This window comes from Polypterus senegalus, chromosome 11, assembly GCF_016835505.1.
Source record: "Polypterus senegalus isolate Bchr_013 chromosome 11, ASM1683550v1, whole genome shotgun sequence".
Classification (NCBI taxonomy): Eukaryota; Metazoa; Chordata; class Cladistia; order Polypteriformes; family Polypteridae; genus Polypterus; species Polypterus senegalus.
The window spans coordinates 39,824,113-39,840,291 of NC_053164.1; the positions used below are offsets into that span (position 1 = coordinate 39,824,113).

The 16,179-nt window shown below is 40.0% G+C and overlaps 1 protein-coding gene across 1 annotated transcript in view; it reads left to right on the forward strand.

Moving 5' to 3' along the window:
• Positions 1-16,179, forward strand: part of zgc:110329 (uncharacterized protein LOC550500 homolog) — a 506,110-nt gene that overhangs the window by 194,573 nt on the left and 295,358 nt on the right. Inside the window, exon 2 of the mRNA XM_039768433.1 lies at positions 9,452-9,637. Within this exon, the coding sequence (XP_039624367.1) occupies positions 9,452-9,637 (186 nt within the window). The remainder of the gene's footprint in view (positions 1-9,451; positions 9,638-16,179) is intronic.

Here is a 16,179-nt window from a genome sequence, read left to right on the forward strand (position 1 = left end):
TCCAACTCTGGCTCGCTTGTTGGGTACTCAACAGTCCTTTATATAGTCCTTGACCCGGAAGTGCTTCCGTTCTTCCGTCCCTGTGACTTGGGAGCACTTCCGGGCTATACAGAAAGTAAAAATCCTCAGGTCTTCCTGCAGTGTCACCTGGCGGCACTCACGGTACCCAGCAGGTCTGTGAAGCTGAACTCCAGACCCTGCTATGCTGCAGGGAACTCGCCATCTGGCCATTTGGGTGAGGCGGTGTCTCAAAGCAGCTGCCTTCCCCTATCCTTCCATTCTTTGGGCATCCCAGCCGGGGTGAGGTACCAGCCCTCCATCACAATAGATAGATAGAAAAGAAAGGCACTATATAATAGATAGAATATATGCCTAAATAGATAGATAGATGAATACTTTATTAATCCCGAGGGGAAATTCATATAATCCAGCAGCATTATACTGATACAAAAAACAAAACAAAAAAAAAAATATTAAATTAAAGAGTAATAAAAATTCATGTAAAAACAGACAATAACTTTGAATAATGTTAGCATTTACTCCCCTGGGTGGAATTGAAGAGTCGCATAGTGTGGTGGAGGAACGATCTCCTCAGTCTGTCAGTGGAGCAGGACAGTGACAGCAGTCTGTTGCTGAAGCTGCTCCTCTGCCTGGAGATGATACTGTTCAGTGGATGCAGTGGATTCTTCATGATTGACAGGAGTTTGCTTAGTGGCCATCACTCTGCTACAGATGTTAAACTGTCCAGCTTTATTCCTACAACAGAGCCTGCCTTCTTAACAAGTTTGTCCAGGTGTAAGATATCCTTCTTCTTTATACTGCCTCCCCAGCACACAACCGCGTAGAAGAGGGCACTCGCCACAACCGTCTGGTAGAACATCTGCAGCATCTTATTGCAGATGTTGAAGGACGCCAACCTTCTAAGGAAGTATAGTCGGCTCTGACCTTTCTTACACAGAGCGTCAGTATTGGCAGTCCAGTCCAATTTGCCATCCAGCTGCACTCCCAGGTGAAATATAATAATAAATAAAATATACATTGTTATTTAAAATGACATTTAAGTGCAAAAACAAAGTAAATATATTTCTCTTTAAGGTGTTTGACTCTAAAAAAGTAAAAACTAATACACCATTATTAAAAACTATAGAGCTGTTGGATAGCAACATACTATGATATTACAATTATATCCTAATGCAAAATACATTTCCCCCCTTCATTTATTCATTCCATTTCCCCTATGAAAATGCATATTTGGAATTAGTGAGCAAAGGAGAAGGTCTACAATCCAGATATGGTGTGTGGGTTGTGGCTTGAAGGTGGGCACTCGTCAGCTATCTTCAAACCCCAGATGAAATTAAGGAGGCCATAGTACTCCAAAATAAGTAAGTTATTAATGCAAGCAAGCACAACATATCAAATAAATAACATCAAAGCCGCTGCTGCTTCAATTACCCTAACCGTGCACCTAATCTACCTGGTACTTATCCACCAAAATATATAAAAAAGTTTCCATAATTCCATCTTCCCTTCTTTTTCATATAATACCTCTGACTTCATTTCTTACTGTCAGATGAACCCTTTGCCACCATCGACCTGACTACAAGTATCACTGGTTCCGTGACTAGACAGGGTTTTTAAGCCCCTTCTTAGAACCACTTGTGGGGAAGACCCAGAATTACCTTACTTGATTAAGATTGAAGTTTTGACAACTGTACAAATCCTGACTTGAGCTCTTCCTTAAAGGGTCTGAAGACCACCACATCACCTGCACATTCCACTGAATAACAAGGTAGCACAAACAGAATAACATGAATCTTGGCCACCTACTGTACTGGGGAACTCCTAATGTAATCCCCTTGAGGCCTTCCATTACCATAGTGCCCTCATATAGTGAGGCTTTGAATACATGCAAGTTAGAATATTGACAATAATGGGGTTATTATATTGGCAGTGCCAATGCAGTTTTAGGTGGCAACTGTATACCCCGCCTTCTGCTGTATACACCATATATACTTTTACCATAAGTATTTGGACCCTGGCCGTTAATTGGTCTTTCTTTAGATCATTAAAAAATAAGAGTTTTAATCAAGAATGACTTTGCTGTTTTCTAGACTAGTCCTCCTCTGAGGACTAGTTTTTCAATTTTAGATATCATAACACCTCCCTTAGTTATTACAAAGTGATGTGGAGTTTTCCAATTGACTGACTTATGAATTTAACCAGGGCCACTGCATTAGAATGGCTGTTCCATCCAGGAAAACTGCAGACCTTCTGGGCGCAGGTGTTTTTCAGTTTGAGCAAACCAATATTTCTGAGAGACAAATCTGCACTGTAACTAAAAGCATGAACAATTCAGCATTATTTTTGTGGTGTAATTGAGTGCATTATTCCATCAATCCATACGAAAAATAAATCATCTATTTATTTTTAAGACACAGCATTCTCCAACCAGCTTAATTCAGTTCAGAGATGCTGGGGGCCTGAGCCTGTCACACATGCCAGTCCATCACTGGACCCACACTCACATATAATTAGATAGTGTAGGATTGATTAACCTCCAGCCAAAGTTACCTATCTTAAAGAAAAAACACATGCAGATTTAGGGAGAACGTGCAAACTCCACAAAGAAACTCTCTGGGCAAGAGATTCAAACTCAGGTTGCTATAGGCATGAGATTCCAGCGCAAATAACTGCATTGTGGATTTTTAAGATACTACTTCAAAGTTCAACAGTAATTTATTTTAAATAGCCCAAAGAATGCCTCAATAAGCTTTAACAGGTGATGTTTAATTGACAGCTACCCAGCCTTCAGTCTCAAAGAAGACAAGAAAAAAATCCAGAAAAAAAGGAAAAAATCTTGGGAAAGGCAATTGGGTAATTCCATGTCAAAATCATTACGCTTTTCAACCTCATTGTCACTGATTTTAATAAAACTTGGCACTGTACCATTCACTAATCACTAACTGCTATTCAACAGCATTTTAAGGAATTGTGGTTTAGATGCACACTTCAGATAAGTAGGGATATCTCAGCAACGACTCAGAAATCAAATTTTCTAGAGGTATTCATGAAATTATAAGCTAGCTTTAGTAAAAAATTGACCAATTTTAAAATATTTGATTTTTATTATAGTCACTCATAATATGTATGCGAATAGAGAGCTGGAAAAGATCTTTTAAAACAATGAAACTTATATTTAGGGAGTTATGGCCAGCCATAATCCCCACCCAATAAATTGCTTAAATCTCCCTTAACATTGATCCAACACTCTTGAAATTTCAGTTCGATGGGTTACTCATATGACCAAAGGAGGATGCCAAGTTTTGTTAAAATCTGTGATGATGAGGTCCAAATTGTGATGATTTGACATAGAACTACCCAATTCCAAGAGAGACCCCTTCCAGGTTGGTTGGGTGTACAATGGTCATCAAAAAAAATAAGGTAAATACAAGACATAAAAAAGTAAACATGTAGTCCTGTTCTCGGAGCTACAGTTTTTGGTCTCATACTAAATGAGTAAATCAAGAGACCAAGTCATTTAGAGGTCCGTAAGGGTTTAACAGGAAAGGGTTTTGCTGGTTTTCATAATTGCACTGCTCTTCAGTACACACTCCCAGGAGAACAGGTTGGCATGCTCTGGAAAGATCTAAAGGTGCAGATACCGGGATAGCTTGAGAGAATAAAGACAAAGTGTGTTAGCAACACTTGAGTTGATCATTCATTCCATAATATTGTTACTTTTGAGTGCAATAGTCGGCTCTGGTATCCCTGGCTAGGATGGCCAAACTAAAGGACAGAAGAAAGATGGCAGCCTAGGTCAGTGGCTTTTCTGAGACACCAGCACATCTCTACCACCACCACCACAAAGGGTGCAGCAACTGAAAGGTGACAGCACCAATCTCCCAGGTGGCAAAATTACTCCCCAAATTTTCTTGCACTTTGATGTGTTAGAAGGGGCTGACAAATGTGTTTATGCAATTTTCTCCTAAAAAGTGATATGGCATAATTCACTATACGCTAGACTAAATAAATGTGTTTTTAACCCTGACTTAAATATTGTCACATTAGCAGGAAGGCTATTCCAGAGCTGGGATGATTTATAACAGAAGGCACTGCCTCCTGCTGAGTTTTTGCTTATTCAAAAGACCAGAATCTTGGAAGTGTGGCTGTCATGGTGGACAGTTTTGAAGTAGTAGGTCGCATAAATATTCTGCATTCACCATCCTGCATCTCAACACTTGTGACCTGATTTATCACACTGAATCACAAGAGGGTACCAAATAGGCATCTCCATTATCTCACCTGATATTGGGTGGGAAACAATTGGTATTGAAGCACTGAGTTTCTGAAATTCATTCCAAAGATATGCACGTTTAAAGTATATTATTTCACTTTGTAAAATTCATGGACGATGGGCAGTTCATTTAAATGGTTATTGGATGAGCAGCCTACAGTGTGTGAACGCTTTGAATTTATCTCTCTGTTAATGAGACTTTGAGTCTCAGTGGAATTCCATGTATAAATGAGAAGTGTATACAAACAAAATAAATAACAAATAAAGTTGGCAGGTTTTAATAATACAACCTAATATGTTTTAATTGCTTCTTCATGTTGCATGAAAGATAAGAAAATTACAATAATTTTTTCCTAATCCCTCAGTGTTTCCAACTTATATGTCTTTTATTTATAATTTACTTTTCCCCTGCATACAGCAATTTTCGCACATCTATATTAAATTAAATTTTCCAAGCGTTCACCCAGTTGTGAGGACCGTCAAGATTTTATTGTATCATACAGTGGCCTATAAAAATATTCATTCCTTGGAAGGTTTCACATTTTGCTGTTGTACAACATTGAATCACAGTGGATTTAATTTGACTTTTTTGGTGTTAATCAACAGAAAATGACTCTTTAATGTCAAAGTGAAAACAGATCTCTTTAAAGTGGTCTAAATTAATTACAAATGTAAAACACAAAATAATTGATCACATAAGTACTCACCCCCTTCAAGTCCTTATTTAGTAGACGCTGTGATGGAACCCTGGGGGTTTCAGTGAACCCCAAACCCCTCCACAAAGTTACACAAACACATAAGTTTTTGCTCTCCACAATACCTCTCCTTTTACCACCGCACTGCCCTCCTCTAGTTGAGTGTTGCTTCACATCCTCCCAGCTCCAACTCACCTGGATAAGGGAGTGCAGTCCCTTTTATTACGGACCCGGCAGTACTTCCTGTGCCAGGGTGATTGCCCAATGGAAGTACTTCTGAAGTCCCATAAATTGGGGAGCACAACTTCCAACAGCACCCCCTTGTGGCATTCATGGTCCCCTGCAGTGTTGTATTGCCAGACTGCATCCCCCAGCATTCCCTTCTGGTTCCTGAATGGTTACCTTCATAGAGTGCTGCTGCCATCTAGTGCCTGAGGGGAATAGAAAGCCCACAGTGACTTCTTCCACTTCTGGTGGGCTGTGGTTTCTCTTTCTTCCCAGGTTGGGAGGTCTCTCTGCCTTCTAGGACTTTCCCGTCAGGGAAAAAAAACCATCCCCTCTTCTGGCTGCAGCGCCAACCCATCTGATGCAGCATCTACAACGCACATCTTTGTAGCAATGTCATCCTTGAGTCTGTTTGCACAGGTCTCTCTCTGTCAGCTTGGCATATCTGCACTGCCATTTTTCCCACTTTTCTTTGCAAAACTGCTTAAACTCTGTCAGATTGAATGGGGATTGAGAGTGAACAGTCTTTGCCAAGTTCAGCCACAAATTCTTAATTGAATTGAGCTTTGTGCCTGCATTTATGAAGCATCTTAAAGTAGTAAAATGATCGTAAATGACTGAAAATCTTCAAAGTGACACCTATTTGGTCCTACTCTTGGGAATAGGAGTAAAAACATTTTAGCAGTTTTCCTAATTTAGGAAACCACTCCTGACTTCATCTGGATTTAGGAGAACTTGCTTGGAGATTCCAGAAGATGGCATTCAGATAGAGATTGGCACATACATTCTGGAAAAGGCTAAATGTTTGGAAACGCTGGACAACAATGAACTTGTAAAAAGATATTAATTTGACAGAGGTGGAATTCATTCAGATATTATATCGATCATGAATTGGAGTTGAATTTGAGGCCTCCAAAAGCCTTCATAAGTCAGGACAGGCCTTTTATGCCTGCCTGAATCAGGCCTTACTCGATGGGCGTGACTCCTAACCCCACAGGTCTATTTTGGCCTATGCAAGTCTAAAGGAGTAGAAGCTTCAAAAATAAACTTAAATGCCCGACATATCTAAAGTGCCTCTCAAAGAAAGGAAACAATAAGGACATTTGGTTGAAATGATAAACTATCCATCCATCCATCCATTATCCAACCCGCTGTATCCTAACTACAGGGTCACGGGGGGTCTGCTGGAGCCAATCCCAGCCAACACAGGGCGCTTGGCAGGAAACAAACCATGGGCAGGGCACCAGCCCACCACAGAAAGATAAACTATACAGGATAAATAATTATTAGAATAGCAAAAAGAGTTTCCTAAAAAGGCAATCCACAACAAACAAGGCCTAATGCACAATCCAAATGAATAAACAAGTAACAAAGCTAAAAATAATCAAAATTCAGATAATCCAACAAGAAACACAGTCACAATAACTCCAAAAGAACTTCTACTGTACATGCCATGTCCGAGCTCTGCCCTGACCTAAATAGCCAGAGGGAAGGCTCAGGCATACAGTAGTGATGTCACGGGGGCCTTGTATGTTGAGGCTTCACCCACTAGGAGCAGGGAGCAGAAATAAATTTAAAAATAAAGAACATAATTAATTAATAACTAGGTGGCTCCGCCCCCTGCTCGCTTTGCTAGCCAACCCCCGGGCACTGGGTGCCCGCTCTCTTGTAGCTGAGTCACTCGAAGGGTGTCGGGTGCACCTCTGTTACAGAAAGCGATTGTATTTAAAGAGATGGTAAATAGAAGAGTATGCAGGGCATGGGAAGAAGACAGTTTGGTCCTTAGTTATTATAGATAGAAATTGGTTACTTGAGTATTTCACTGCAACTTTCTATTTTAAATAACAATGGATAATATAATGTAGTAAAAAATTAAATGTAGAAGTAAAAATGCAAATATAAAATTAAATTACATTAACCCCTTGTCAAAAACAATATTATGAATAGCTTTATTCTCTAATTTACATTGTAGAAACATTGCTTTTTTGCATTTCGGTTTGCATATTGTTCAGTATATTTTTCTCTTTTTTGTTTATTGCATGATTATCTTTGTTCATTTTTGTTTTTTCGATGTTCATTATCAGTTATTGCCACTCTTTTTTTATTCCCAAACTAAAATTCGACATTCTTGAACAGATAATTATCTTTTCTGCCTTGGACTGCATATAACTGACTGCGTTGAAGGGTGAGTTAGCATTGAGATTGTCACGGGGTGGTAGGAAGAGAAGATATGTGCAGTAGGAGTAATGACTGGGTTAGCGGTGTCGAGGAGATTGGTCAAGGTTGAATAATGCAGCCACAATGGAAAACTTTTTTAATATAATTGAGAGATAAACAAAAATCAATAAATATTAAAAGTAACACAAAGACAATAAAAATTTACAGTTAAACATCTAAATGTAAATGAACATATAACTATAAATTTGACAGAGATGTAATAATATTTGGAACAAGCTTTGCACTTCACATAATCACTCCATGCACTGTATGCTTTTATAACATGTGAGGTAATATGAAGATTTATACATTTTCTCACCACTGCACATAAAGTAATATTAAAGCAAGCTGCATTCGTGCAAATCGCTGGTATGACTGGCAGCAAGTATGGACGAGCACAAATATGTGAATTGCATGCAAGGATATCATATAGTAAACACACAAGTGGTCATGGATGCGGACGGTATTGTAACAAACGCCTGGGCAGAAAGACTGAGGCACATCCCAAATGACAGTTATTTAACAATGCGCCATGCACTTATTGAATGAGTGGGCCTTGCAACAGACTGGCACATCCTTTCCTGGGCTGGTTTCTGCCATGTAGCTAGTGCAACCCTTCATTGGACCACACAGATTTGAGGATGTTCTATTGTCTTATGCTTTAATTAGCATCTTTAATTTCTGTCATGCATATAGCATCTTATTTTTGTCATACTTTTATATAAAGTTAATAATGTACAGCCATAATAATAAAATATTGAGTTCTGCTGTAATGAAGCAATTACTTATGCTCTCCTAATGATATACTATAATGTTCTTTGAATAATAATTTGCAACAACAAAAAGCATATCATGTTTGTAATTCTAAGTATGACAGTTCTTAATATCTATGCATGAGACAAATAACTTAGTATTTATGCATTCTTTGTATTTATTATGAAGTAAAGCATACACTTGCAAGCCTTGAATAAAACACAATCATCCAATTCTCATTAATACATCTTCCATATCATCACTTGCTCAACAATTTGCCCTCAGCACAGTCTGAATTTGTCGAGACATGGACTCAGCAAAGTGTCACAGAATTGCTGACCAATGTCGACCCTAGCAAGTCTAATAGTAGTTGCTGTCTCCACTCCAAATAGATTTTTTTTAAGTCATTATTGATTTATAAACGTTCTGTAGCTTCCAGCCAGATTAATGTGTCTAATGTCTAACATTGGACACCTTTGTCCCGTTATCTTTCAACATTTCTCAACTAAGTCTGCACATCACGCTATTAGTGCAATGATAGCACTAATCATTACTAATCAAGCACTAGTAAATAATAATCTTTATTGACATTATCTATACACCAACAAATTAAGACAATAGAAAAGATTTAACACAAAAATATGGAGATGCTATAGTTTGTTTTCATTTAATACCTTTAAAACAAGGCAAATCACCAGTTTTAGCTAAGAATGTCTTCTTATTCAAATTATGTTTTTAGTGCTCTTGGTGCATACAGGAAATGACTGGAGAACTCTGCCAAACCTTAGTGACTTCTTAAACTAAAAGCCATTTAATAAGCTCCTGAAAGTATCAGATGTCAATTGGTGGTATTTAATTGTCCTTATACATTAACCAGCCTCAAACCTTAAGTGCTTGTTTGTCTTTTTCACTATAAAAAATAACATGAAATGTGATCTGAACAAGCCACATGTACTGTATAGTTAATTCAGAACCCTTCCATTTTCTTCACACTTTGTTATGTTGCAGACTTGTGCTGTAATCAAATCATTTTTTTGTCTAATGTAAGATACAGTATTTTGATTTATAGGACCTCCTCTTTTGAATCTTAATGCGAAGCTCAGCCACTGAGGTAGTGACCTTCCATAAGTTTGTTCACCAAACCTACAAGCTCTTGCAAACTGCAGTATTTCTTGCCCACCATCACCTGTGAGCTCAGGGAACAGCTTGGCATGGCTTTCCAGTGTTCCTTTAACTATATCTTCTTTTTCAATCTTTTTTCTTGCAGTTGGTGGGTCTGGTGGTCTTGTGCATTGGTATCTATGCTGAGATTGAGCGTCAGAAAAACACTACAGTTGAGGGCCTCTTCCTGGCACCTGCTGTCATCCTCATCCTGCTTGGCATCATCATGTTCAGTGTGTCACTTGTTGGAATGGTGGGGTCTCTACGTGACAATAAGACACTCCTACATGTGGTGAGTAGTAGTAAAATTGAATTTTACCAGAAAAGGACAAGTAAGGCATTTCTCTGACATCTTACCTGCCCAAGACTCTTATAAGAAGAAGATGGAGTGTCAGTGTCACAGTTTATTACTTTACATTGCTTAACTGGTCACTCTAAATGGGCCCACTATGAGTGAACGTGGACATGTGCTCTCTGGTGGGCTGGCAGCCAGTCCAGAGATGGTTCCTGCCATATTCCCAGCCCCTCCCTATATTTCTAATTAGAGTAGTTCTATTTTTGTATTTTATATGCCTTTGTGTGGAGGGTGGCAGAGTGAAACAGTGATAGGCACTGCTACCTTGCAGTTTGAAAATTCAGAGCACTAAGTATTTCTCTGTGCATTCTACTTTTCCCTCCCACATCCCAAACTTGTGTTTGTTGGGTTAATTACTACTCTACAGTGGATATGTATGACCACCACAGGGCTCACATTCCCAGCTGCCTGCCTAAATACCTGCTGGCTCCCCTTACTTGCTAATTCGCTTGCTCCCTCCTTTCACCATCTTAACTTTATTCTAACCTTCACATCTTCTCTCCTCATTCTCTCTTTTTTTACTCCCATCTTGCACTTCACCTTCCTTTTAAATCCTTGTGGGATTCTGGTGTGGCAATCATAGCTGCTGCACTAACAAGGGAATAGGTCAATCCCGTCCATCCACCTCTGGAGCGGCTTCACCACATTACCTACTCCCCACTTGAAAATGTGAGATTGTTAATAATTTATTCATCTAAAATGCACATGCCACAGTCCTGATATATTACAACTAGTCTTCCTTCCACACCTCAGAATCCCAATGAAGCCCTTGTAAGGCTCTGAATTGGTTCTGTGAAAGTGCATAAGTGAATTAGATTGCCCTACAATGATCTGGCATCTGGTCCATTGTTGGTTCCTTCCTTGTGCATTATGCTTCTGAGATAGGTACCTGAACATGAATGCATGGATGAATAGATGGATAAATAGTGTCTAACTGGAACTTTAGCTACTGTTATGATCTTATTCTAATATTAGAACTCATTTGAACCTGTGATCCTCACAAGATCAAGGTTCCTACCCCAGCAGTTTGTGAGTACCAGCAGGTTGCTGCACCACATGTGCTTCACATGTAATGGATGATGGGGCTGTTATTCTTCTACCTATCATGTAATTGGCTTCTGAAATATTTTTCATGCTCAGCAGATGTCATAGTTCTTCTTTCTCTTACTGCCATGTCACCTTCTAGATTAGCTTGCCTATGTTTTTCATAAGAAAGAAGCAAACCCCAATAACTTTGTGGAAGATGCTGCCCATTTTCCCTTCGCCAGTGTGTATCACATTAAAAGCTTTTGAATAAGACCAAAATCAAGATTCCAGTCCCAGTGGTTGTGTGATAGACATAACCCATAGCATTTTATTTATATAGATTACATTTTTTTGGTCTGTTTGTAATATTTTAATGGATTTGTTGTGCTAAAGGTCATGGATTCCTGTTATGGCTTTAGTTTTGTAGTTTTATTTTGTATCATTTCTGACACCATTTTGTGAACTTGCCACTATGGACATGGATCCTGGTTTTTAGGGGTTGTGTCATTGAAGGTAATGACCTCGAAGTGACAGGTTGAAATGTTGACAATTAATGCCATTTCCTTATCCGAGATTGTACATAGCACAATTCTCTGTTTACGAATGGCCTTCTAAAAATATCCTTCTGCTTTTAACCCCTTTGTATTTTAAGTTTTATTTTTGCTTAACATTCTGGTTTTGACATTTCTCATGGTTCTCATGGTTATGACCCTAGCTTTGTTATTGAACATGTTTCATCTTCTGGTCATTTTCATTCTTTCAAACTTGTTTTCACTTACATAACAGCTACATTTATACCATAACCTCTTCTGTGTAATTGTTACAACCAGGGAATAATCTGTGCAAATATAATCTCTGTGGACGCTTTTTCTCTATTGTCGTTTCTCGTGACTGAAGACAGAGAGATATAATTAAAATTAGTAAAAAATATTTTATTAATACACACCAGGCAAAGGTAAGAATGACAGAGAAGCACAGTCCTAGGACACCTGCCCTTCATCTGCCCCGAGAAGTCGGTGTCCTAAATCTTTTATAATGCTAAGCGCAAAATTTGACCTTATGACTTTAGTTGCACAAGAATTTCAAGACATTACATCTTTACAATAGTTTTGTTTGGATCAGTAGTTACACAATTTTAAAGGTCATCAGTTGGGCACTTGTAACTTCTTGTTTGTTACAGAAAACAGAAGCTGCACTTGTTGCAAGACAGACTTCTCGTGGCCCTTGGCACGCACACCAGATTTGATCAATAACTGATTTTTATTTTTCCACATTCCCCCCTTTTTATCAATCTGGGCATGATAAAATAGTGAAGAAAATTTAGAAGGCGGAGGTAAGGGATGGGGAAGGAGGAGGAGAGGGGGAAAGGGATAAGGAAACTGAAGAGGCAATTTGGAGCATATGTTCCTCGTATAGCATATAGGCCTTGGCTATAGAAGCAGTGAAATATTTGAATATTATATAGCGAATAAGAGGAACAATGCAACATCCGATAAGTAAAAGGACAATGAATACTACTGCCAAAAAAATAAATACTGATTTTAGCCTTTGGCCCCATGACCCAAAGGTGGACATGAACCATCGATCCCAAGGGTCAGAAATGCCTGAGTTAGTGGCAAGTTCATTGGAAAGAGATGTTAGGCTGGCTAGTGCTCGAGTAATGGACCCATCAGGTGCAGTATTATTTGGGATATATGTACAACAAGCATCACCAAACATAGCACATACTCCACCTGGAAAGTCAGTGTCACCCGTGAAGTGGATAATGGAAGAAAAAACAACAAGAGTATGTATATTATGGGTGCCATCTTTTGCAGTGCGAAGCGTGAATCCAGGCGGGCAATCCTTCAACCTTTACAGCGTGTGGTGTGGACAAAAGAACTTGGAACGGTCCTCTCCACCTAGGCTGATGCCAATGTTTCCTCCGGGTGTCTCGAACCAGGATCCAGGTGCCCAAGGGAATCGGCGAGTCCTTAGATGGAGGGCTGGTTCTCCAAGCCTGATTAACCTGCTCGTGGACTTCCTTCAGGGACGCTCGGAGGCCTGTAAGACTAGAGAGAAGATCATTGTCCACGGTATGCAGGTTCACATTTCCTATAACCATGCCAACGGGCATGGGTCGTCCGGTCAGGATTTCAAACGGCGATAGCCCCAATTGCCGGTGTGTCCGTCCCCTCAATCCCATTAAAGCCAGGGGTAAAGCATCTGGCCAGGATAAATTGGTTTGTTCACAAATTTTTGCAAGCTTAGCTTTTAGGGTGCCATTGCACCGCTCTACAATACCCCCACTTTGTGGATGGTATTTGCAGTAATGATGTACATTGATCTGTAGCCAGGTAGTCAATTCATTTATAATGGAATTCACAAAGTGAGTACCATTATCTGTCTGTAGCTTTTGCGGGATGCCCCATCTTGGAATAATTTCTTTAATTAGTGCTTTAGCAACCGTTTTGGCATCATTGTGTTTTGAAGGGAAAGCTTCTACCCATCGGGAGAACACATCGACAATCACAAGGCAATATCGGTAACCTTTAGACGGTGTTAGTTCAATAAAATCCATTTGGAGGTGTTCAAACGGACCCATTGGGTTAGGAGTAACGGGACTTACCTGAGTGCCTTTTCCCACATTAAACTTTTGACATAATGCACAGCGTCTACAGAATTGCTCTGCATATGTAGAGAAGCCTACAGCTTCCCAATGTTTTCAACATCTTGAACCATGGCATCTTTCCCAGCATGGTCGAGGCCATGGGCTATTTTGCCATACCTGGAAAAGAAGCTTTTGGGAGAAAAGGTTTGTTAGTTTGCTGATGAGTCCAGACTCCATCAGAGAGGGATCCTTCTTTGGACCACTTTTTCTTTTCAATGTCCGTGGCTGCACTCTGTAAAGAAATAATTTGATTATCAGGGTCCTTGTCATTTCTCTGTTGGAATAAAGAGATTGGTGTGTTACTGTATGCAGCCTTTTTAGCAAAGTAATCTGCCAATTCATTTCCTTTGCTGACAAGGTCCTGTTTTCCTGTGTGAGCTTGACATTTAACAATCGCTAGCTTTGATGGTTTAGTTATGGCTTCCAAGAGGGATTCGATTAACTTTTGATGTTGGATGGGCTTGCCAGTACTGGTCTTAAATCCCTCAATTTCCATAATGCCCCATGATCATGGCAGACTCCAAAGGCATATCTGGAATCTGTATAAATTGTTATGATTTTTCCTTCGACAGCTGACATGCTCGGGTGAGCGCTATTAATTCAGCTGCTTGTGCACTTAAACTTGATGAAATTCGATTTGCTTCCAGCAGGCGGTCCTCTTGGACCACTGTGTAACTAGTTGAGGGTGCTCCGTTTTCCAATCGCAAAGAACATCCGTCTACAAAAATATTTTCTCCAATTTCTAATGGTGTTTCCTGTAGATCTACTCGAGGCTTTACAACCTTTGCTATTTCTGTATGGCAATTATGTGGTTCGCCGTCATTTGTTGGCAACAGGGTGGCTGGATTTAAAGTGGAGCATCTTTCAATCGTGACGTTTGACAAAGTACAGAGTACATTCTGATAGTGTATTGCCCTAGCAGTAGTGAGATGGGAGGTCTTAGCCTGTACTAAAATGGAATGTACAGCGTGAGGCACCTTTACTGTTAGGGGCTCATGAGCACTATATCTGTACTGGCTAGCACAGCTTCTGTGGGGGCAGCCACAGCCCTAAGGCAAGGCGGAAGTGCTGCGGCCACAGGATCCAATTTTTCAAAAATAAGCTATTGGCCTTTGTTTATCCCCATGTAATTGTGTTAAAACTGCATTCATATATCCCCCTTTTCGCCCACGAACAGAGTAAAGGGACGAGAAAAGTCCGAAGGCCCAAGGCTGGTGCCACCGAAAGTGCATTTTTTAAGTCACAGAGAGCCTTCTCAGCCTGCTCGGTCCATTGCACCTGACCAGAAAGAGGAAGGCCAGGGGTGTTTGCTAAATTTTGTAACGGCTGTGCTCTTTCAGTGAAATTCAAAATCCATTGCCGGCAGTAACCCAGAATGCCCAATACAGACATAACCTGTTGTTTTGTGACAGGTCTGGGAAGATTTTGAATGGTGTTAATGCGATCGCTAGAGAGAGCTCTTGTTCCATTTGTGATGTCATGACCTAAATATTTTACAGTTGTTTGAATTAATTGCAATTTAGCCTTTGAAACTTTATGTCCATTGTCCCCCAGAAACTGCAGTAGTTTTTAGTGTCTTGCACAATCTTCTTCAGTAGCACTGCATAACATAATATCATCTACATACTGTATTAATGTACTACCTCGGTCTGGCCAGAACCCTTCTAAATTTTGAGCAAGCGCTTGTCCATACACACAAGGGGCTTCAGTATATCCCTGAGGCATGACAGTCCATGTCCAACGGCGGCTTTGAAAAGTAAAAGCAAACCAGAATTGCGAGTCAGGGTGTACGGGGATAGAGAAAAAAGCATTGGCTAAATCAATTACTGAAAAATAACGAGCAGAGGGAGGGATTGCAGAAAGAATAGTGGAAGGATTAGGTACAATAGGAGCTCTAGGAAAGATTGCAGCATTCACTTGTCGTAAGTCTTGAACAAAACGCCATGAACCGTCAGCCTTTTTTACAGGTAAAATGGGAGAATTAACTGGAGAATATTTAATTGGAATAATCGCACGCGTTCACAAGATCGGAATGTACGGCGGAGATGCCAGCCTCTGCTTCAGGAACAGAGGATACTGGGCACGTGCGGACGGAAAGAAGATTTAGGGTAGATCACCAGAGGCTCACAATGGGCTATCCTTCCATAATCATTTTTACCCTGAGACCACAAAGAGTCAGGAAGCGCTGAGAGCCAAGAAGGGAAGTAGTTTGCAATGACAACGCAGAAAGGGAAGTGCAGCATAATGTACGATGTACTAAAAAATCAGTTTGAAGCACAACTTTAGTTATTAAATGGTCTGAGGTATCAAAACACCTGAAGCAACATGTACCCAGTCTGTTCTATTAAGACATTGTTCTACCCATGATCCGATTTCCACCCAATGGACAGTGCTTGATTTAGCTAAAGAAATATGAGGTAAAAAATATTCTGTGAATATGTAAGATGTACAAATGCAGCAGCTTTTGTGGGGGAAATGAAAATGCAGGGGATGTGAAGGGTTTCGGGCAGGTACCTGATGAAAGAAAAGATTCTAGCCAGGGGTGTCTACTTCTATAGGGAAATATTGGGCAGTGCAATAGGGTGTCAGGGGCTTGGAGATTGGGAAACAAGCAGGAGGGAAATGAGTGAAGGGCTTTAAGAAGGATGGTGTGTGGGGAAACATTTCATTGAAATGGAGAGAGAAAGTTTTGTCATGAGATCCCTTCCTAAGAGGTTAACTGGACAGAGCTGATTTAAAAGAAATCAGTGTGTTAAAGTGGAATCACTGGAATGCAGCTGAACTCGAAGAATCTCTTGAGGCA